The sequence below is a fragment of the Ahaetulla prasina genome, chromosome 1, assembly GCF_028640845.1.
Source record: "Ahaetulla prasina isolate Xishuangbanna chromosome 1, ASM2864084v1, whole genome shotgun sequence".
NCBI lineage: Eukaryota > Metazoa > Chordata > Lepidosauria > Squamata > Colubridae > Ahaetulla > Ahaetulla prasina.
The window spans coordinates 350,969,884-350,994,014 of NC_080539.1; the positions used below are offsets into that span (position 1 = coordinate 350,969,884).

Sequence of the window (24,131 nt, forward strand, 5' to 3'; positions counted from 1 at the left end):
AGAACCCCATAATCCAATCCTGCAGTCCTGGGGGAAGTCACAGCTTCTTTGAAGAATGAGCCCTCCTGTGCATTTTAAAATGCCCCTTTTCTCCCAAAACCTAAATATTTCATCCTTTATCCTACAGTTATGCTCCAGGGCCCTTCCAACTCTATTACTGTTACTTCGAGATTAAAGTAACTACCCCAGTATGAGGGCAGGAAATGTTGTGTTGTGTTATGTTATTGTATTTGTACTTTATTTGTACCCTATGACTACCATTACGTGTTGTACCTTCTGATTCTTGATGAATGTACCTTGTTCTTTTATGTACACTGAGAGCATATGCACCAAAGACAAATTCCTTTTGTGTCCAATCACACTTGATCAATAAAAAATTCTATTCTAGTCTATTCTATTCTATTCTACTCTACTCTACTCTACTCTATTATTTATTATAATATTTATATTATAATATTTTGTTTATATCTTGTTTTTCTTAGAGTTTGCCCCGGAGGATAGTATACAGAGTCTGCTTGCTTTTGCAGGATGTGACACAGTGTTTTTTAGCCAGCCTGATAGAGAGTCTGACTGGACTGAATGATTGCTCAAGATCACACAGATGACTTCAATGGCTAAGGAAATATTTTGCCCACTGAAGATGAAACATTTGCAGGATGAGAAAAGGCAGGATATTGCCTTTTCTTAAAAATAAGAGAGGAAAGAAAGTACTAAACATCTTTCCGTTGCTCCTTCCTTTATTCAGATTTATAGCCTGTTCCTGGTGCTTTGCATCAAAATAACTCTACAGCTTTCCACTGATTTTAATCAGAGCTGAGCGGGAAAGCTTGCACTCACTGCGCATAAATTTTTTTTTTTAAAAGAAAGCATCAGAAATAATACTGTAGAGAAATGTATGAGAAAAGAGGGGGAGGAGATCTAAACTTCTCATACAGTACTATGTCTCACCTGACTCTAGAGCTAGATAAGTTACATGATTTATAAAGGATAAACAGTAGGATTTCCCAAGACAAAATTCATCTGCAGAATTTTCCAGCAACTTAAAGGTTTAGTTTATGACATATGAGAGTGGATTCATTCTGGAATAACACAAAAGCACTGAAAACAGACTCTCCTTGCCAAATATAGCATTTGTTTTATTTAATGTATTTCACAGTTGGGCTATTTTAATCCTTATGGTTGAAATTCATGTGAACAATACCAAGAAAAATCTCAGGCGTTAAAGCAGTAGGCTGGACTTTCCAAATAGATGCTCAAGTTTCTTCTCTTTCCCATCTACCACCATTCTCCCAATTTCCAGCCTCCCTCCCTTTTCTTGACAACTTCTTAGTTGTCAATGGAAAGTTAATTAAAAACAGGCTGGAAAACAAACATGCATTTCCCATTCAAATCAGAGAAATCTGTGACAAAAGAAAGGCCAAACATTGTGTTATTGGTTACACCTGCTAAAGTAATTTCATGCATCCTTTTATATACATATACATACACATATACATATCTGTCGTATGTCATATCTGTCATATGGAGGCAAAGAATTCTAATTATCAAGATTGTGCAAACGTAGAGATCCAACAGAATTTCTGCTTTCTAAGATTCTCATTTCTTAACAAGAAAATAAAAAGAGACTGTATTATTATTTAAAAGATCTACAACTACAAAGCACATTAACCAGCTGCCCAAATTAGCAAACAATACAATACAAATTAAAAATATTTACAGACTCCTCACATCCTGGACATAAACTGTTTCAACTCCTACCCTCAAAATGATGCTATAGAGCACTGCACACCAGAACAACTACACACAAGAACAGTTTTTTCCTGAACACCATCACTCTGCTAAACAAATAATTCCCTGAACACTGTCAAACTATTCACTAAGTCTGCACTACTATTAATCTTCTCATCGTTCCCATCACCCATCTCCTTCCACTTATGACTGTAATTTTGTAGCTTATATCCTTACGATTTATACTGATATTGTTTCCTGATTGTTTATTTGTACTCTATGACTATCATTAAGTATTGTACTTTATGATTCTTGATGAAGGTATATTTTCTTTTATGTACACTGAGAGCATATGCGCCAAGACAAATTTCTTGTGTGTCCAATCACACTTGGCCAATAAAAAATTCTATTCTGTTCTATTCTATTCTATTCTATTCTATTCTATTCTATTCTATTCTATTCTATTCTATTCTATTCTATTCTAAAAATGAAATATGAAAAACCAAAGACCCTACAATAAAAGTAACAACCAGAACTTCTCTCATCAGAACTTTTCAGTTTCAACTCCAGCCAGAAACCAAATGCCAAACTGTGGGAAGGGAGGCCTCGTGATTCAGAGAAGACTATAATGAGATGGACATTTAGTGTATTTCAGGTCAAGTTGCTGACATCAAGTGAGTGCAATTCTCTATACCACATGTGCCTTTTGGTTGATAAACACATTCCACAACAGGTGGCTTGAAGACTCCTGTGGATGTCCCTGGATTAGGGAGACATTAGGTCTTGTACCAAGTACAAGGAATATGCTTGGGATAAAACTGGGTCTAATATTTATGATGTACTGGCCTCAACATGCCTAATATGACTGGAAATTCTGGGTACGGCATACATATGATTGAGACTGGTTAATATTTCTGCATTTTATTACAAAGTGTTATATCTGCCTAAAGCCATGATCAATGGTAATGGATATCCATGTGTTGTGAGATTAAAGAGATGTGTTGGAGAGACATGAACAAGAGAGAGACATGGAAAGATAGAGATAAAGTCAACCACAGTTTCTACTGTGAAACTGAGTATCCTAGATCAAGGTAAATTCAAAACCACTATGAAATTCCTGAAAGCTTGGCATTGAGACAAATCAGCCATCAACAGATACATAGAGATAAACTATATTTATACACCATTCAAAAGAGACAATAAAAAAGTTAAGAAAGAAACAAAAAGGCAGTACACATCCTTTCCGTCAGTCAACAATCAGATAAGCAGGGATTAACCCCAGACTAACAATCAAATAGAAAACAATACCCTAATTCAGGAATTACCAACCTAATTGAGGAAAAAAACCCCACACTTCTACCAACACCTTCAGGGCAAGCTACTTTATAAATAGGAGAAAACCTCACACTCACTAGCACTGATGATGTTACCTAGTTTGGTAATGAAACATCTGCAAGCAAACAACCTAATTCAGAGAGCACCAAGGACTCCAAAAGAAAAATGAGTATATTGTATGTTTCTAAAGGGGGAGAACATAATAGATCTCAATGAAGAGGATCTGATCTTACGAGATAATTCTATTAATTGAGAATACTGATAATCATTAGACTTTGTACAATATGCTATTTTATCTCATGGCCTCTCCTTTGTTTGCTCTCCTCTCCTCAGATGAGCCCCAAACTGCAGGTTTTGGTCAATTTTTGCCAGGTTTGTATTCCCTCTATTCAGGGCAGCCCCCACTCAAAATAAAGCAATTCCATACCTATGCAGGAAGCCCGGTCAGGTGCCAGCTGGTATCCTCTGGGGCATTCACATCGATAGGTGCCTGGTGTATTGATGCACAGAGCACCCTGGCTGCATCTGCTGAAGCCCTCAGTACATTCATTGACATCTGAGAAGGGGAAACAAATCAACATCCAGACCTGAACCAGGAAAGCTTCCATTAATATTTCCGTATGCTACAGCACATTTTATATTATAACCGTTGACTCCCTGGCTTCTCATCCAGCTCATTCCAATCAGGACATTCAACCTTGTTTCAGCTATGAAAACACAACTGGGGCCAAATGATTCCAGATGTTTGCAAGTGGGAAGTTCCAAAGTGTAATTATCTCTAAAACGTGTTGAAAACACCAGTTCATCTTTAACGGATACCAGCAGATGGGTAGAAATGAACTTCCATTTAATTTAGCACAGGTCTGGAAACAAACAGACCAGAGATGGGTTTCAGCAGGTTCTGACCAGTTCTGAAGAACCAGTAGTGGAAATTTTGAGTAGTTCAGAGAACTGGTACTAAAAATTCTGACTGGCTCCGGCCCCATCTATTCTCTACCTTCCAAGTCCCAGCTGATTGGGAGGAAATGGGGATTTTGCAGTAACCTTCCCCTGGAGTAAGGTGAGAATGGAGATTTTACAGTATCCTTCCCCTGCTACTCCCACCAAGCCATGCCATGCCATCCCACCAAGCCACACCCACAGAACCGGTAGTAAAAAAATTTGAAACCCACCACTGAAACAGACCTCTGGTAAGCTTAGCCACTCCAGTTTGAAGTAAGTTTATCCTATCTTATAGAATCAAAGAATCATAGGGCTGGAAGAGGCCTTGGAGATCTTCTAATCTAGGGGTCCCCAACCCCGGGCCATGACCTGTTTGGAACCGAGCTGTGCAAGCAGCGGGTGTGCAGCTCCGCTTGCATGAGTGGCGAGCACTCGTGCGTGAAGCTCCACTTGTGCAAGCAGCGAGTGCACAGAACCACTGCTTGCACAACTGGAGCTGTGCATGTTCTCACACACACCTGCCACTCAGACAAAACCATTCCATCTCCCTCCTGTCAGGCTGCCAAGCCAAAAAATTTGGGGACCGCTATCCTAGTCCAACACTCTGCCCAAGGCAGACGTCCTTACACAGGAGAAATTGTATCATCCTGGACAGATGGTTGTCCAATATTTCTTTGAAAACCTCCAGTGATGGAGCACTCCATTCCTAAGCAAGACATCATGTGACTGCATCTTGTGATTTTACTGCCAGCTTCTCCATCAATTCTGCTTGTGAGAAACCAGTTATAAAGCATACAAACAGCAATCATCTGATTACGGAATGCTGTAAGTGTGAGAACCAGTCATAAAGTTAACTTTTTCAGCACTGTGGTTCATTTGAATGATTATCAAATAGGGCAGTCATTAAATACAGGCTCTGGTGGCTCAACAGACTAAGACAGTCTGTTATTAACACAGCTGCTTACAATTACTGCAAGTTCAAGTCCCACCAGGCCCAAGGTTGACTCAGCCTTCCATCCTTTATAAGGTAGGTAAAATGAGGACCCAGATTGTTGGGGGCAATAAGTTGACTTTGTATATAATATACAAATGGATGAAGACTATTGTTTAACATAGTGTAAGCCGCCCTGAGTCTTCGGAGAAGGGCGGGATATAAATGCAAATTAAAAAAAAAGTGATGACTACCTGCATTTGGGAAGAGTGCTAACATAATAGTAAGCCACTGCTTTGTAGGTCCAAGTTCAGATCTCGGTCTCTCTAGTAGGGTAAGAAATGGTCCAATCCAAATTCATAGAGATCCACTGGCAATTCATTCAGAAAAAGCAGCTTGTGCTTCTCAGATATTGTTGAACTACAACTTTCCATAATACTGACATAGATTAATCCATGATTTAATTTAGCAATTGTGTTCACATAAGATGCTACCCCAGGCTAAAGACAAAACAGCTATACGTATGCCATGTAGCAAGCTTGATTATTTTAACTAGTTTTCCCTAGTATACTTTGTGAATTTACCAAAAATGGGCCAATTTAGCAATAAAGCGAAGCATCTTCTGCAAATAAGTTACTACAGGTAGCTTCTGCTGTTCCCCAAAGTAAATCTGTAAACTCACAGCAGACTCCTAGGCCAAAATGTCAGAGCTTTGAGACAAGACAAGAAGTAAAGGATTTGTCCTACTCACCTACGCATTCTTTGCCATCTCCCCAGTACCCAGCGGTGCACTCACAGAGGTAATCCAGACCAAGCCCTGGCTGGCATCGTGCCATTGTGTCGCAAATGTGAGTGCCATCATAGCATGGGTTCACTGTAGTTGGCCCAGAACTGTCTAAAACAGCAAGAAAATCAGTGAGAAGAGATATTTTGTATCTATATTCTACCTTTCCCCTAAAGCAGGGGTCTCCAACCTTGGTCCCTTTAAGACTTGTGGACTTCAACTCCCAGAGTTCCTCAGCCAGCTTTGCTGGCTGAGGGATTCTGGGAGTTGAAGTCCACAAGTCTTAAAGGGACCAAGGTTGAGACCTCTGCCCTAAAGAACCTACTTCAGATAGCCTCTGTTGAGTTTTCATAACTCCTTTGTGCAAAAAAAAAAAAAAATGCAAGGAGAAAAGATATTTCTCTTTGAAGTAGTTTCTGTACCAAGCGGGCTATTATAACCCTAAATTTCCATGGGTGCAGCTTCCTCTATCTATGAACCCATCACACCTTCTGCACCCAGATGAAAGAGCAATCACTCTGATCATTATCAAGAGCGCAGCCCAATCCAGGTATTCCCACAACCACACTTCCCAGAATTTTAGACACCATCTTGGCTTGAAATTATAGGAGTGTTTTCCCCAACTTGGAGAACATCATGTTGTGGAAGACTGTCCTAAGTGATGTTTCTGTTCTGACCTAGGCTTCTTTAAAAAGCATGAAGCAGAGTCTTGGTCCCAGCAAAACCCCTTTTATTTACATGACTGTGAATTCCTTTCATTCGCAGTCAGCAAGGCTTGGCAAACAGTCTTTCAGAGGAATCTTTATCAACACAAACCTTATCTCGCTTGGAAAGCTGCCAGATAACTACTTTCCAAACGCAGTGTAAGGCAAAACTTGACACAGAGTCTATTAGAGTCACGAACAGAACTTTCCACTCTTGAAACGATCGACCAAATGAATTGTTTCCTGCAAAAGCCCCCTCCCCATTCGCTCCTCTTTTGTTTCCTATGAGAGGGGCCAATCACCTCCAAGGTGTGGCTTTACTCCCAAGTCGACCCTGCTTTCTTAGTTATTCTTGTCGTCTGGCAGCTCTGCGCATGCACACACTGGGAACAGGCTCCAGATGTTCCTCTGCCTCACTGCTGTCTAGCTCCCTCTCTACGCAGAGCCCTCATCCGAGCTTTCCCCAGCCCCCAGGACTAGCTCATGTTCCTCCCCAACCTCCTCACTGTCTGACTCTGCTGGCAGGCCACAACAGTTTCTAGCAATGGATCCATCTGAAGAGAGCCATCATTTACCCAGTTAGGTGTCTTAACTGCACAATGCCTGACTGCAAAGAACCAAATATTTTTTTCCTCATTAAAGAAACAAAACTCAAAATGCCAAAAAAAAAAAAAAGGACTCCCAGAAACTTAGCATCTTAAAGGGAAGCTCTCCAGTTACCGCTTCTAATCTTCTTTGTGCAGGATGTGTTGTCTGTTATAGCTTGGCTGCGATTCTGGTTACAGTTTGGGTACCCATATTTCCAGTACAATTTACTTCCTCAGTAAAAATTGGCCAGAGTGTTAGACTAAAATAAAGGAATTGGGGCATCTTTACTGCCTATCATTTTTTGAGATACAGCCTTATTAAATACCCGAAAGCAGGAGGTCATTAATGTTTGGAACATATTAGGTGTGGCAAATGATTGGGAGCTCAATTTTCTCAGGGGAGAAAGTTATGTCAAATGATAAAAGAGTTATTTAGCTGTATATCCATGAAAGAAAAGCTGTACTAACCCTCTGTGGATGCAAAAAACTACTTTTAAAAAGGATAAGAGGGATCTCCCTCCCTAACAGAGGACAACTGATTATGATGGCCTCATCCTAACATGCAAAATTCTTTTCTAAATAGAATAGAATAGAATAGAATAGAATAGAATAGAATAGAATAGAATAGAATAGAATAGAATAGAATAGAATAGAATAGAATTATTTGACCAAATTTAATTAGACACACAAGGAATTTATCTCTGGTGCAAAAGCTGGAATGCCTAGCAAACAACTGCCAGGTTTGAGATGGAAAGTCTGACATTTAGACTGTCTTCTTCAAGCTGATACGCCTTAAGAAGTTGCTCTACATTTCCCATCAACCTCCGATAGACAGGCCAATAACTGCAAATAATGAAACTTTCTTATTGGTATCATTACTATTATTATTACTCTATTGTTCTGCATGTGCAGTGAGAGCTTTTGCACCAAAGACAAATTCCTTGTGTGTCTAATCACACTTGGCCAAATATTCTATTCTGTTCTGTTCTGTTCTGTTCTGTTCTGTTCTGTTCCGTTCCGTTCCGTTCCGTTCCGTTCCGTTCCGTTCTATTCCATCCCATCCCATCCCATCCCATCCCATCATCCCATCCCAGTGTTGACTTCAGATACATCCGGAGGGGGTTTAAATGTTATGATAGCAGCCAATAATTATTCCACTCTCTTCCACAGATTTGTGGAATTTACTCATAGTTTCCTATTGCTTTCAAGCGGACTAAGTTTTCACTATATACCGTCTCCAGGATTTACAGCTGGATAAACACTCATCCTTCAACTATGGCTGTTTCCCTTTTTTTAACCTTAAATTTGGATTCTTAATCCTGAAATCTGGAACTCATTTACATACTTAAGAGTGGGAGCGGAAGACAACAAACTGTGCTTCTTGTTGTTAGGGAAGCCATGGACTGGACCCCCCTTGTCATGGAAAGAGGCACTCTAAGCTTGCAGCCCACATGCTCTGAAATCTCTTTATCATTATCAGGCAGGAAGTCTGGCTAATCCTCACTGATTGTTTCAGGAAGCGTAGCTTCACAAGCTCAGGGAAGGGTAAAGGGGTGAAAAAGGCAGCAGAGAAGTCAAAAGGCATCTCAGTTTCCATTCTCCCCCCACCACACACACACACACATAAATTATTCCCTTAACCGGACCATGAAAATGATATTTGGAGGGTGAAACCAATGAAAACAACTTGCATGTCAGTAGTTCTTTTACGATCACAATTGAGCCCAAAATTTTTGTTGCTAAGTGAGAAATTTGTTAAGTGAGTCTTGCTCCATTTTACAACCTTTCTGGCCAATGTTGTTAAGTGAATCGCTGTAGCTGTTAAGTTAGTAACATGGTTGTTAAGTGAATCTGGCTTCCCCGTTGTCTTTTCTTGCCTGTGTTGTGGTCCGCCAGCAGCCCATGGAGCTAGCAGCGGAGTCAGACAGTATGGAGGCTGGGGAGAACCATGGGCCAGTTCTGGACTCTGGGGAAGGCCCGGACGAGGGTTCTGCGTCGGAGGCAGAGATGGGGCCAGGGCCATCTGGGAGTGATGCACGGACTCCGGAGCCTCCAGAAGCGGACAGCAGAGAGGCAGAGGAACAGGAGGAGCCTGCTCCTAGTGCATGCATATGAAGAGCTGCCAGAAGGCAAGAGCAGCTAAAGCAAAAATGATGACTCGGGAGTAAGGCCAGAAGATGATTGGCCCCGCCCATAAGGCTTAAAAGAGCAGCAAAGGCTCTTGGGCTCTTTGTAGAAAAGCAACGTTGCTACATCTGTTTCTATTCAGCGTCTCTTGTTTCTGAACTTCGTGGGGCTTTACCAAGAAGGCCTTTGGCAGGGTGCCAAAGAAGATAAAGGTTTGTGATAACCCTGAAAGACCTTTGCTGAAGGACTTGTTTTGGAATTAATTTGGACTAAGCTGAGAATGAAGTAATTCTCAGTTGTTCTAATAAAATATGTTTGTTTAGGACTGATTGTGTCTGGTAATAACTACTTGGACCTCGGTCACAACAGTCTGAAGGTCGTAAAAGGTGATCATAAGACTCCGGGACACTGCAACCATAGTAACTGTAAGCCAGTTGCCATGCATCCAAATTCTGACCATGTGACCATGAGGGTTCCACAATGGTTGTAAGTGTGAAAAATGGTCATAAGTCACTTTTTTCAGTGCCATTGTAACTTTAAATGCTCATTAAATGAACTGTTGTAAATCGAGATACTCTGTAAGTCCCTGTACTCCGTAGAAACTTTTATTTAAAAAAAAAAAAACTCAAGTTCACAACATGTTGCCTGGCAATTCCATTTACAAGTCTGTTTTTGAGGACATGTGAATTTTTCCTTCTATGTTAGAAAAGTAATTCTGGCTCCTCCTTAGAGCTCAGTATTCAGGAGAGTCTGCCTGGAATGACCATTATACCTTTGAAAGCAGAAATAAATGTTCCTTACATTTCAAAGCAAATGGTTACTTCATCCTGGAAAATATTCAATGCAGATACACAGATTCTGCCTTGCCATTTATTGTATGCACTAGTACGGGGGTATGCCTGTGCTTTTCAATATTATAATCTTAGAGACTGGCAGCCAACACTTCCAAGGAATTTAAATTAGTACAGAGAATGAAGCTGAAATGCAAAACTGCTCAAAATCTCTCTCATCCCAATCCAAACTCACCTCCCAAGGGTCCAATTTGGTTGGTAATGGCATACCGAAGTACCCTTTCCTCCTCATTGTACAAAGCAAAGATCCTGTCCACTGTCACTTGCTGGGTATTTCGAAGTAACCTGAGATGGCGTGCATGTGGACATCCTTGGTAGGTTATATTCTGGTGCAGCTGGTAGGAGAAACTTTGGTTGACGTTTCCAGAAATTAGGGAATATTCTCGATATGAAGTGGATGTCACAACTATAAAAGGTTTTTTAAAAAAAACAAAAGTGTCAGACCTGCTTAGAAGAAAGGTTCTCAAACTTCCATGCTTCACAAAGCTCTTCAGGTTGTGAAGGCATGATGCTGCAAATAGACACCGCAAAACCCAACTTTAGAGTAGAATAACAGAGTTGGAAGGGACCTTGGAGGTCTTCTAGTCAAACCCCCTGCTTAGACAGGAAACCCTACACCACTTCAGACAAGTGGTTATCCAATCTCTTCTTAAAAACTTCCAGTGTTGGAGCATTTACAACTTCTGGAGGCAAGTTTTTCTACTGATTGATTATTTTGTCCGGAAATTTCTCCTTAGTTCTAAGTTGCTTCTCCCCTTGATTAGTTTCTACCCATTGCTTCTTGTCCTACCCTCAGGTGCTTTGGAGAATAGCTTGACTCCCTCTTCTCTGTGGCAGCCCCTGAGATATTGGAGCATTGCTATCATATATAACCCTAGTCCTTCTTTTCATCAGACGAAAAATACCCTGCTCTAACAACAGTTCTTTATATGTTTAGTCCAGGGGTGAAATCCAGCAGGTTCTGACAGGTTCTGGAGAATCAGTAATGGAAATTTTGAGCAGTTCAGAGAACCAGCAAATACTATCTCTGGCTGACCCCAGAGTGGGGTGGGAACTGAGATTTTGCAATATCCTTCCCCCAGGAGTGGGGAGGGAATGGGAATTTTTCAGTATCCTTCCCCTGGAGTGGGGTGGGAATGGCGATTTTGCAGTATCCTTCCCCGGCCACGCCCACCAAGCCACGCCCACCAAGCCACACCACACCCACCAAGCCATGCCCACAGAACCGGTAGTAAAAAAATTGGATTTCACCACTGGTTTAGTCCCCTAATCATCTTTGTTGCTCTTTTTTGCACTCTTTCTAGAGTCTCAACATCTTTTTTACATTGTGGTGACCAAAACTGGATGCAGTATTCCAAATGTGGCCTTACCAAGGCATCATAAAGTAGTATTAACACTTCACGAGATCTTGATTCTATCCCTTTCTTTATGCAGCCTAGAACTTTGCCAATGAATATCATAAAAATGTAAAATATCTCATGGTACCCCTGTTTCTTGCATTGCCCTAAGGTGCCACATTATACAGTCCAGGCACTGCAATGTTAGAAGATCACGGTAATATTTTAAAATGTGCATTAACTGATGCAATCACACAGCAGTGTATTTGTCAGCATGAAAAAAATGGGGACATTTAGAACTGAACTTACAGAACTAATGCCAAGTCTTCTCCTTTTTTTTATTCATTCATGCTATTTATTTACAGAAATACAACTTAACAAAAAAATGAAATGATAAGTTTGTTACATAGTTAATTTGCTTGATGGATGATGGAATTTTCATCCTTTCAAATGTCCAGTTTAGAAAAGAGGAACTTTATTTATATCCTGATTTATTATTTTTATACATAACTCAAGACAGTGAACATATCTAGTACTCCTCACTCCTCCTATTTGAACTTTTCTAAATGTTAACTAGAGCTTTGAATATGTCAACCAACTTTCATGTCATAGGATTCTTGTCTAAAAAAAAAATCTACCTTAATTGCAAGATTGTGAAGGCAGGTGGACTTTGACAGCATGGCTTGCCTCCAAAGGATTATTTATACAGCAATCAATCATACCTGAATCCAAGTAATGGTATATCTCCTTATAAGGTGCTATATGGACTGTAAAATTCTCAGGAATATAAGGCACTCGCCCTTGAATTTCAGTCCTAACACTGAGGTAATTTTCGGCATCCAGACCATCGGCTGTCTGTTGGATGAAAACTCTTTCTTCTCCTGGATAGAACGTAGCTTCCAGTTTATGAGTGAATTTAGCACCTGGGGAAGAGCGTTGAGGGAGAAAAACAATAAAAACAATAAGCCCAGCATAAACACACAATTTTATGGCCTTGAAATACAGCATCAGCTAAAGTACAGGGCCAGAGCCAGAGGAATTCTGCTTCTAGTCTTTATAATAGTGACTGGAAGAAAATACTTCACAGTTCATTCCATCTTCCTACAATGAGCTGGCATGAATAAGGAAGAAAACTAAGCAAATGTTGGTAGTCCTCAATTTATGACGACAATTGAGCCCAAACTTCCGTTGTTAAGCAAAACAGTTGTTAAGTGAGTTTTGCCCTATTTTACTTTTCTTGCCACAGTTGTTAAGGGAATAACTGCAGTTATTAATTTAGTAACACAGTTGTTAAATGAATCTGACTCCCCTATTAACTTTGCTTGTCAGAAGGTTGCAAAAGGCGCTCATGTGTCCCCAGGAAACGGCAACTGTCATAAACATGAACCAGTTGCCAAGCGTCCGAATTTGATCGTGTGACCATGGGGATGCTGCAACAGTGGTAAGTGTGAATGATGGTCATAAGTCACTTTTTTCTGTGCCATTGCAACTTCGAACAGTCACTAAACAAGTGGTTGTTTAAACCACTAAACAGGGACTACCGAGAGTTAGAGTTTAGTTTATTGTTTAGCCCATTGGTCATATCCAAACATAAATTATTACTAAAATCCAATAAAAACAATTTAAAATGAGATCGGAATAAAATACGAGAACTACCTGTACATTTATGGTTTTGATGTTTCTTGAGCACAAATTGGTTTGCATGGAAACCATAGTCACACAGATGGGATTAGCCAGCCCCACTTGTGTCAGCAGAAGAGGCATGCTATGGACCAGGGGTCTCCAACCTTGGCAACTTTAAGACTTGTGGACTTTATCTCCTAGAGTTCCTCAGCCAACGAACCACAAGTGTTAAAGTTAAAGCCAAGGTTGGAGCCCTCTGCTGTGGACTCATTCAGCCAAGGAATTTCAGCTGATGGATTCTAGAAGAAGATTCTTTTCTGCCATGGCTCCCACCTTCTGGAAATTCCTGCCCTCCCAAGTCAGATCTGCTCCCACCGTTTTGGCTTTCTGAAAGGCCTTGAAGACATGCCTATGCCAAATGAGCCCAGGACCCTAACTGGGTGCAGCATGTTGGAGGTCTCTAAGGGAGTGGAGAACATTCCTCTCTGTGCACACTTTGAATCCTCTCTTTCCATCTTGCTTTGTTTTATTTTAATGGAATGTTTAAATTTAAGATCTTCCTTTATTTTTTAATTGTTTATTCTGCATTTTATCCAATGTCTGTAAATCACCTGTACACTCACATTGTAAGTCGCCCTTGGCAAGGTGGGCAGCCTACAAGTTAAATAAATGAATAAATATCGGTAATAAAATAAAATAAAATAATAAAATAAAATAAAATAAAATAAAATAAAATAATAAATAAAATAAAATAAAATAAAATAAAATAATAAAATAAAATAAAATAAAATAAAATAAAATAAAATAGGCTCATCTGTTTAGATGAGGGCCGTGTTCTACTCACCAGTGACGCTGAAGCCATTTTCGTAGCCAGGTTTCTCCAGAGCAAAAAGCCAACCAAAGAGGCCTCCAATGGGTGCCAATGGCATCAGGGACGAGGCAGCTGGTTGAGGCACATGGCTGATAGCCGTGTATGCTCTTCCATCATTGCCAACAATGTAAGCGTGTAGGTCTACTTCACTAAAACGCACCGGCGTTTGTCCTACCAGGAGGTTTCCACTCACTTTGCCATTTAGACGATGAGCAGCTCCTAAGAAGCAAAAGCATCATCAGCCAGCTAAGGACCAAAAGTTCCCAGAGATGGCCATCATGAAACATTTTACACAGGGAAATCTCTTTCATGCATTAATATCTATACCACGGTAGAAGAAGAGAATTTAAAATTCCTAACTGGAAGATCTTCCGTGGAAGGGTTCCCAAAACATGTTAAACCCTTCAACCCAAGACAATAAAACACATACCATGCTAGGCCCAAATAAATATACCAGATTATGGCTTAATACTATAGCCTGATTCACAGAACATTTTAAAACAATAGCTTTCTTCCAATAATACACTGTGCACCCCAAACTATCAATCCCGTTTTAGTCCAGTTTTATTCATTGCACAGGTTCCCTCCAGATGTTTTCTTTAGGGGCTGACCTGAAGCACAGAAAAGCAGGGGGAATCAGGGGAATCACTGCAGAGATGATTGTACAATGAAATACAGGGCATTCCCACATTCCCTTGGCTTATCTGTAGCTGTGAAAGTGCAAGAACACCCCTTTCCGATTAGAACGTCACCAAAACCTCTTCTCTTGTGTAAGAAATTGGGGAAAAAACCCATCCCCATTGTCTGTCTCCAGAGCACTGCACCTGAGCTTCAAAACAAACTTAAAATCACTGATTTGAGCTCCATCAGTTAGAGAAAGTGCTTTATTTTATTTTTTTCTTTCTATACTAAACAACCTGAGACTTGTTGGGTCATCATTTCTGAGATATTTCCTTACCTAACAGAGAAACAGAATAACCAAGAGCAAAAAAGCAGTGGGAACAGGAGTAATTTATGACTTCCTGCTGGATTGACTGCAGGCAACCACCCTCAGGCAGCTGATGGTGAGGCCAGTATACCTAGCCTCCAGAGGGATAGGATGAGACTGGTTCTCTTGATTCTCAGTAACTGAAGGGGGGGGGCCTCTACCAGGCCTCTAGAATGGGAGTCTCCACCTTTGGCAACTTTAAGCCTGGAGGACTTCAACTCCCAGAATTCTGGGTGTTGAAATCCACCAGGGTTAAAGTTGCCAAGATTGGAGACCCCTACTCTAGAAGCAGTGGTGGGTTTCAAAAATTTTTACTACCAGTTCTGTGGGTGTGGCTTGGTGGGCGTGGCAGGGGAAGGATACTGTAAAATCTCCATTCCCACCCCACTCCAGGGGAAAGTTACTGCAAAATCCCCATTTCCTCCCGATCAGCTGGGACTTGGGAGGCGGAAAATAGATTGGGGGTGGAGGGGGGCGGCAGTCAGAATTTTTACTACCAGTTCTCCGAACTACTCAAAATTTCTGCTACCGATTCTCCAGAACTGGTCAGAACCTGCTGAAACCCACCTCTGTCTAGAAGACTAGGGAAGGATCGGCCTACTGAACCTCTGGGCAACAGGGTGGCAGGGCAGTATCACTGAAGCATCCACAAATTTGACAAATTTTAATCCCATAAAAATCATGGGATCTGATTTCGGATGCATTCTGTAAGTTAGCCCACATGAAGTACCTTGGTCCAAAAATTGCTGCCCTATAATGCACTGTTTTGCTCAGTTAAAGCTTACAGGCAGAAGAGTTTTAGTAGTAGATGGCAGAATTATTCATGCTGCACTTGCACACATCTGGCCCAAGGAATACAGAGCTGGTGCAGAGACATCTTAGCAACATCCCTGACACATTTCAGTGGCATCTAGAAATGTAAATGGGCATACATACCTTCTGGCAAGCAGTGCCTGCCATTCCCATAGAACTTGGATTGACAGTGGCAGCAGAAGCCAGTGCTATAATCAGTGCAGAATGCATTTTGGGAGCACTGGCTATGGTAATCCTCACACGTTTCCACATTGGCAGTGCTGTATGTGAATACTAAAAGGAAAACATATGGTTACAAGAGAACAAGACAGTCTTTTCTGATCCGGTGCCACCAGTGGTTTGGAAGAACTCCCAGATTCCCAGCCAGCCTTCTTAGGTTGCACAAGGATGCTCTTCCACATCATCCTGGCCTACCACACACCAGTCAATATTTGTCTCACAATGTGGGTGAGCAACATTCTCAGTGGGCAGACACTTACATGAGTGAGGCCAACATTTTCTATGTTTCCTCCCACCACTTTGGAGAGTTTTCCTTATATTTTTAAAACACATTTGAAAGTTGTTCTTTTTATTGCTTCTGAGGACTAGAGGCTTTTCCCTGATTTGAGGAGTTAGTTGTGGTGAGAGGCTTCTGTTATGTATTAACAGTTGTGCCTTTAAATATTTGAGCGGGAAATCAGCACGTTGCTGATTGGACGAAGCCTCCAGCAGAACTGTATAAAAGGAGAGGTTTTTCCCCCAGCCTGTTGCTGGGTTCACCATATATTAAAGAGCTGTTGTCACTACCCTGGTCTCCAGCCTCGTTACTTCCCGAACTTAACATTGGCGACGAAGGTGGGATCTCGAGGCTAAGGAGAACCAGAACCGAGCTGAAGCACGCTAGTTCCGAACCCAGCAAACTCAGGGCAGAAACGCGGAAATGGCAAACACGCCACCCGCACCGTACAACCCGGGCAAGGAGAAATGGGAACATATGACCCGCTTCAAAGCTTTCTAGAAGCCAACGAACTAGGATCCCTGATAACCGCAAACGGGCTTACTTCCTAAGCCATTGCGGGCCCGAGGTAATCGAGATTGCGGAAGCCCTGGCAGAGCCAACGCCGATACAATCGGTATCGCGGGCCGACTCTGCAGACTTTGCTGAAGAACCATTTCGCACCGACGCCGCCCAAATACGTGCAGCGGTTTGAATTGGAGAACGAGACAGATGGAGGGCGAGTCCATCGGTGACTACATGGCCGCTGAGAAGAGCGCCCAAGGACTGTGGATACCGAGACTTAGACGAAGTGCTACTCGAGCAACTCATCCGAGGGGTCAAGGACATCCGCCACGGCGACGACTGCTAGCCAGGAGCAACCTGACACTAGCCACCGCCTGGACGAGGCCAGAGCACACGAAATGTCTACTAAAGCAGCAGAGACTCTGCAAAGCCTCTTCAATCCAAGGCGAGCGCAAAGCCAACGCCAGTACACCAGGAGGAGATTCAGTCCGAATCCGAAGGTGAGGCGAGGATGAGGAAGGGTCTGCCGGACCGAGAAACGCGACACTGAGGACCGTGGACGAAAAGCGGAAGCTGCGGAGGGCAGCATCAGCGCCAACGCTGCAGGTTTAAAGACGCAACATGCCGGCGGTGTGGGAAGAAAGGACACTTAGCTCAGGTTTGCAGAGCGGCCCAACCTTCCCGCCGAAAATTCAAATCGCTGATCAAAACGCTGAACCGGAAAGGCGGCCCGCGATTGGTTCAAACAAGAAAGGCGCAAGTCTAACCAAACGACTGTCATTATAGGCCGCTACCAACCAAAGTGGAAAAGAAGATTTTTACAAAGCCCAAGATCGAGGGAGTACGGTGCAGGCTTGAAGTAGACACGGGATCAGCGATCACCATCATGTCCTGGGACACCCTGGCGAAGTCGCTGCCGTCCGTCGCGAAGCGCCATCTGCAAGCACAGCGGCTACGAGTGCACGACTACCAGGGGAATCGTATCCCTGTTCGAGGGACCACCTCCGTCCGAGTCGAGTACGGCCTCACAAAAGACCCTGCCCATCACGATCGTCGAAGGAACTCTGCCCAGTCTGTTGGGACTAGACTGGTTTCTTGCCCTGGGCATGGGAGTGAATGACAACTACTGAAGTAACTGCAATTTGTAAGACATTCTCTTTAGCGAGTTCAGATATGTCTTCAAGGACTGCGTGGGCATGTTCATGGGGTCCACTATTTCCTTCAACTTAGACCCCAGGTAGCCCCCATTAGGCTTAAGGCGAGGAGAGTCCTTTGCCCTAAAACCAAAATTGATAAGGAGCTGGACAAGCTCATAAATCAGGGGTTTTGGTGCCAGTCGATCACGCAAAGTGGGAGACGCCAATCGTCACCCCATCAAATCGGACGGGTCAATTAGAATTTGCGCTGACTACAAGGCGACGCTTAACAAAGCCTTACAGAAAAGCTGCACGGTTCCGTAGTGCAACATTTATTGCACTCTTGGGGCAAGGGCAAGTCTTTGCAAAGTTAGACTTGGCCCAAGCCTACCAACAACTGCCAGTAGACGCCCGCACAGCCAAGCCCAAACGATTGTGACGCACAGGGGGCATTCAAGTGCACCCGATTGCAATTTGGGGTTAGTGTGGCACCAGGGCTGTTCCAAAACCTGATGGAACGACTACTGCAAGGGCTCCCAGGGTAGTTCCTACTGATGATGTCCTAATTTCAGGGGAAAACATGGAGGAATTGGGGGAGCGGTTAAGAAAGGTCTTGAGCATTTTCCGGACAGCCGGATTAAAAGTCAAGACAAATAAATGTCAGATAGGGGTCGAATCGGTCGATTTCTTGGGCTACCGGATAGACAAGAAAGGAATTCACCCTACTGAGAGCAAGGTTAAGGCAATTAGGAAGGCTCCAGCGCCCAAAAACAAAGCAGAGCTGCAGGCATTCCTGGGATTGGTTAATTTTACGGTCTTTTAAAGAACAAAGCAACTGCTATGGAACCGCTGCATAGGCTCTTAGGGAAAAATACTGTTTGGTCTTGGGGAAAGTCAGAAAATAGGGCTTTTGAAGCAGTAAAGAACCTGCTCTCAAGTGATAGCCTGCTCATCCAATATCACGACTCACTACCCCTAGTGCTGGTTTCATGGCCCCTTATGGGGTGGGGCTGTACTCAGCCATAGACTTCCAAACGGCACAGAAGCCCCTATAGCGTTCTACTCTAGAACGATGTCCTCCCAGAGAGGAACTACAGCCAATTAGACAAAGAAGCATTAGCCATTGTATCAGGGGTCAAAAATTCCATGAGTATGTCTTTGGGCGGAATTTTGAAATCGTGACTGACCACAGACCGTTATTGGGACTACTGGCTGGCGACCGCCAACACCTGTGGCACTGTCGCCACGCTTGACTCGATGGACTATATTTTAGCCGCTACTCATACAAGCTGCAGCATCGACCGGAAAGAAGTGGGGCATGCAGACGCTTGAGCCGATGCCCACTGCCAGGGCGATCAAGACCCCACTCCGGGACACCCATCCTCCTTATTGACTCGTTGGACTCTGGCCCAGTCACATCAAAGGAAGTGGCTCGGCATCATACCGACATTGTGTTAAGGACTGTACTCGGTTGGGTACAGAGAGGGTGGCCCGCTGCGCCGGGCGAACGGTTCAAAGATTTTGTTAAGAAACGAGATGAGCTCTCGGCTCAAGGGGGGTGCCTGTTATGGGGTGATCGTGTAATAATTCCTGTTAAGTTAAGGGAAAAGGTATTGGACCTCCTCCACGAGGGTCACCCAGGCATCGTAAGGATGAAGGGGTTAGCTAGAAGCTATGTTTGGTGGCCACTCATGGACGCAGAGATTGCTGAAAGGGTAGGGAAATGCCAAGCTTGCCAAGAGTCCAGACCTCTACCCCCAACAGCCCCAGTCAGAGAATGGGAAAAGCCCCAAGGGCCTTGGTCAAGAATCCACATTGATTTTGCTGGCCCCTTTCACGGCCAAACGTTCCTAGTGGTGGTGGACGCATTTTCCAAATGGTTAGAGATCATACTCATGAAGTCCACCACGGCCGAAGCAGTAATCGCAACCCTGCGCCACCTATTCGCAACTCACGGGTTGCCGGACACTCTGGTGTCCGACAATGGGCCCCACCACGGCAGCCCAGTTTGAAGAATACCTGGCAGAGGAAGGCATCCGACATGCCCTCTCTGCACCTTTCCACCCCGCGCCGAATGGTTTTGCAGAGCGCTCCGTCCGGAGCGCTAAGGAGGCATTGTCCAGGCTCAAGCCAGGTGACTGGCAAACAAAATAGACTTTTTCCTAGTCCCAGCATAGAACCCCAAGCACAGCCACTGGGAAAAGCCCAGCCGAATTGCTAATGGGACGAAAACTCCGTGCCCACTTGACCGCTTGAACCCCATTACACACCCGAGGGTTACAAGGGGAGCTAGAAAACAAGGAAATGAGCATAGGCGACCGGTGTGGGCCCGAAACTATGGGGACGGCCCTAGTTGGCTCGCAGGACAAGTAACAAGAGTAACAGGGCCAAAATCGTACGTGGTAGAGCTACCAGACAACCGAATGTGGCGCCACATAGATCAGTTAAGGAAACGAATAACTGACCAAACCAACCAACAGAGACAGGTAATGACCAATACCACTTTGAATCCACAGCTGACAATGACCCGGGAGGCGCAAGACTTAGCTGAGGTCCCAGAGTTCCAGCGACGCCATCAGGTCCCCGAGGGAAACAGCAAGGAAAATTCCAAAATTAATCCAAGGCCGGATGGCCAAGAAAAGAGTCGGCCAATAATCCAGAGCCCGATGGCCCAGAGAAAGAGCTGGGAGGAGAAAACAGCCCTCCGACCAGCTCAAACACCACCCAGAACTGAACCGCGAGGTCAGAAAGAACTAGGAGACGCCCAGGTTATTTGCGTGACTACGCCGAAAAATAACATGTAAATAAATATGTAAATAAGACCAAGTGTTTTCTGGGAGGAGGAGGTTATGTATTAACAGTTGTGCCTTTAAATATTTGAGCGGGAAATCAGCACGTTGCTGATTGGACGAAGCCTCCAGCAGAACTGTATAAAAGGAGAGGTTTTTCCCCCAGCCTGTTGCTGGGTTCACCATATATTAAAGAGCTGTTGTCACTACCCTGGTCTCCAGCCTCGTTACTTCCCGAACTTAACAGCTTCCATGATTTTTATATTTTACATTGTATAAGTTTTACCTAATGAGTTATGCATTGTTAGTAGGTTTTATCTGGTCTAGTTTATTTACTCCTTTACTCCTTACAGTCAGCCAGATGTTCTGATTGGATCTGGCATTTTTATCAACCTATTAAATCCTTTCCACAAAAGGCAGATGCGGATGTTTGTTGATATTACAGATATGGTTGCTAGTTAGTTTTTATTTTATTTAAGAAGTAATGGGTGGGAACTAATCAAGAAAAGAAGCAGCCTAGAACAAGCAGAAATTTCCTGACAGTTAGAACTATTAATCAATGGAACAATTTGCCTCTAGAAGTTGTGAATGTTACAGCACTGGAAGTTTTTAAGAAGAGATTGGATAACTATTTGTCTGAAATGATATAGGGTTTCCTGTCTAAGCAGGGGGTTGGACTAGAAGATCTCCAACGTCCCATTCAACTCTGTTATTCTATTCTATTCTATTCTATTCTATTTTATTCTTAAGGTCCGTCATACAGTCAGCCAGATGTTCAGACATGTAACTATCCCAGGATCTGGGATAGACAGAAGCTATGATTTGATGGTGTTAAAGGTATTGTTGTAAGGATGTAAGCTGTTCCAAGTAAAGATGCCTTTTGAAATTGACCAATGACTGTATTCAAAAGCAAAGCCAAAACATTATGAGTTTATACTTTCTAATCTGCTCTTCTTTTTGGCAACTCAGACTATAAATTTCATCTAGAAAGTCTCCATCAAGACAGTGACCTGTTATTGCTTATCCAGAATGAGGAGTACTGTATTTTTTGGCAAAGATCTTTTTCCCCTTTTATTCTTTAGAAAAGGAAACCCTGAAATGTTCCTGAACATATTCTGAAATGTTTTGATATTACAATAAATGTTTGAAGTTAATTAAAAAAATTATTATTAGGGGAATGAACAACTGATGATACTCTCCAGATGTGCTGGACTTTACTCCCTGTATCCCAAATCGGCTTAGGAATGATGTAAAATTTAGCCCAGCACTTTTTCCCATCAATGAAATGGAAAAGCTAGAATAAGGTACTTTACCTAATAATCCATGCCATGCATAAACTGAGCTGCTGAGTTTGTGTGTCCATCATACATATTTCAATTCATACAAAATGAAGCCATAGATGTTGCTAACTGGAATACACATTAGGAAACCTATCTTGCCCATATTTAAGAGCTGGCTGCCCTTTCTGAACAATATGTAAAGTCTTACTCATTTCTACACAGTTCATCCTTACTTGAGACCTGGATATTAGAGGAGAACATTCTCCCTTAGAAGCCTGTCAAAACTTCTGAAGCCCTCTTTAAGGGTCTTGCCATTATGTGAAATTAAGCTCTTCTCAATTGTGACACCTCTTATATAAAGCTGGTCTATATGTAATTTTGATAAGTTTTTTCTACTAAGCAAAACAGCCGTTTTTCTTTTGTTGTTGGCTCTGCAGTCCGTCATGGACTTTTTTTGGTCTCGCTTTAAAATAAATCTTATTTGTGAATTTCTACCAAACATAACAGAGCCTTCACAGCTTTGCATTTGAATCTTACAGTATAAGCATATCGATACAAACATTTTATTCATTTATTTATATGACCTCAGTCACTGGGTAATTCTATGCCACAGAGTTAAAAATACTGGAAAAATAACAGCTAACAAAAAATAGTGAAGTCCAGAAGAGTAAATAGTATACATTGGTAAGGGGACAACTCAAACAACTATCCCACCAAAAATTACTACTTGGGAGCACATCCCTCTAGCCTACTCCAGGATCTGCAAAATGAAGAGATCTTTGTGGAAACCCAATGGGATCAGCCTCATACAGGTCACAGGGAGCAAACCATTCCACAGGATAGGCATGGCTCTCCAAATTTATTGAGTCCCAAAAATGATAAGGCTCAATAGCTGAGACCTGGAGTATGCCAACTTTTCAAGATGTTACCAGTCATGCAGAAACAATAAGGAAAAGATAGTCTTGTGGACAACCAGGATTCAAACCATGAAGGGCTTTATACGGTAGGTGACATCAGTCCTGTGAATTGCATCAGGCAGCCCATCAGTAACCAATGCAGCTCACAGAGCAATGGTACCTATAAAATCTGTGCACCCTGAGCCAGTAACTTCTAAGTAGTCTTCAAGAGTAGAACCAAACTGAGCATTACAATTATCTAAACGGGAAGTAATTAGGAGATGAATAGCTATAAGAACCACCTCCCAATCCAAGTAAAGACATCGTTAGCATACAAGATGGATCCCTACAAACAACTCACAGTTGCTCATTGAGCAGGAAGATAGTAAATCATTGTAAAAAGCAGGTCCTTGAAACGAAAGCTAGTTTAGGCTTTAAAGGAGTGGTCACCAACTGGTGGTCCGTAGACCACTGGTGGTCCACGAGAACATCTTGGTGGTCCACAGAAAAATTATTTGCATTTTTTATATTGCACTAAATCAGGGGTTCTCAAACTACAGCCCTAGGTGGGATACACGCAATGAACATCTGTGTTGCTACAGAGAGTCTCCCCCTTCGGGGTCTTTTTGTGTAGATCGGAGGGGGACAGAAATTCCAACTTAGGATCTGCTTCGGCCTCCTGGTGCTGGGCTTTGGGTGAAGGCTGGAGGGAAGTGCTGTTAGTGGCAAAGAACGGCAGGGCCTTTTTCCAGTGGGACTGCATCATAGCTCAATGGCCTGACCATCTCAGCCCACTGAGCCTCCAGGCACCAGCACCTGGCCTTGCACTCCCGCAGGTTTTCTCTCTGCTTGGAAAACCTATGCTCATAGTCCTCAGTGAAGTGCTTCTGCTGAGCCTCCTTCTCGGCCAGATCCAATTTGAACTGAGCCAGCTGTTTTACCAACTCTTTCTCATGGTGGCTGCTTAGCTCCAACAATTGCTTTCTGTAGGGGGCCTAAGGAGCCAAGGCAGGGAGGTGAGGAGTGGCTGAGAGGGGAGGGGCAAGTAAAGGCTGGCGAGGCACCTCTCGACGTGACATCGAGTTGGCCACGCCCACCCAGTCACATACCGACCTAGCCACGCCCACCCAGCCAGTCATTAAGCAGATCATTCTTCTTCTACGCATGCGCAGGATGGCGGCGTTTTAGGAGTCATGCTGACAGCGGGTCGGGTTTTTTCCCGGCCGTGAAGCTGCGGAGGTTGATGCCGAGCTGCCCGGACCCACCGCCCCGTAGATCATCCGCCCGGCAGCCGGAGGGAGACCTTTGGGCCCTGTTAGACCCCCGGCTGCCGGGAACGGGGCTGGAATGTCGGGTGGGCGGCGGACGGCGAGTGGCGGCGGCCATTTTGGCTGGGCGTGGCACTGAGC

The 24,131-nt window shown here is 43.2% G+C and overlaps 1 protein-coding gene across 2 annotated transcripts in view; it reads right to left on the reverse strand.

The window, feature by feature from the left end:
* Window positions 1-24,131, reverse strand: part of NID2 (nidogen 2) — a 91,271-nt gene that overhangs the window by 22,553 nt on the left and 44,587 nt on the right. For both annotated transcript variants that reach the window (XM_058163062.1, XM_058163061.1), the window contains exons 5-10: window positions 15,745-15,894; window positions 13,794-14,039; window positions 12,049-12,249; window positions 10,165-10,395; window positions 5,688-5,831; window positions 3,491-3,619 (exon numbers count right to left, since the gene is read on the reverse strand). In XM_058163062.1, the coding sequence (XP_058019045.1) occupies window positions 3,491-3,619; window positions 5,688-5,831; window positions 10,165-10,395; window positions 12,049-12,249; window positions 13,794-14,039; window positions 15,745-15,894 (1,101 nt within the window). The remainder of the gene's footprint in view (window positions 1-3,490; window positions 3,620-5,687; window positions 5,832-10,164; window positions 10,396-12,048; window positions 12,250-13,793; window positions 14,040-15,744; window positions 15,895-24,131) is intronic.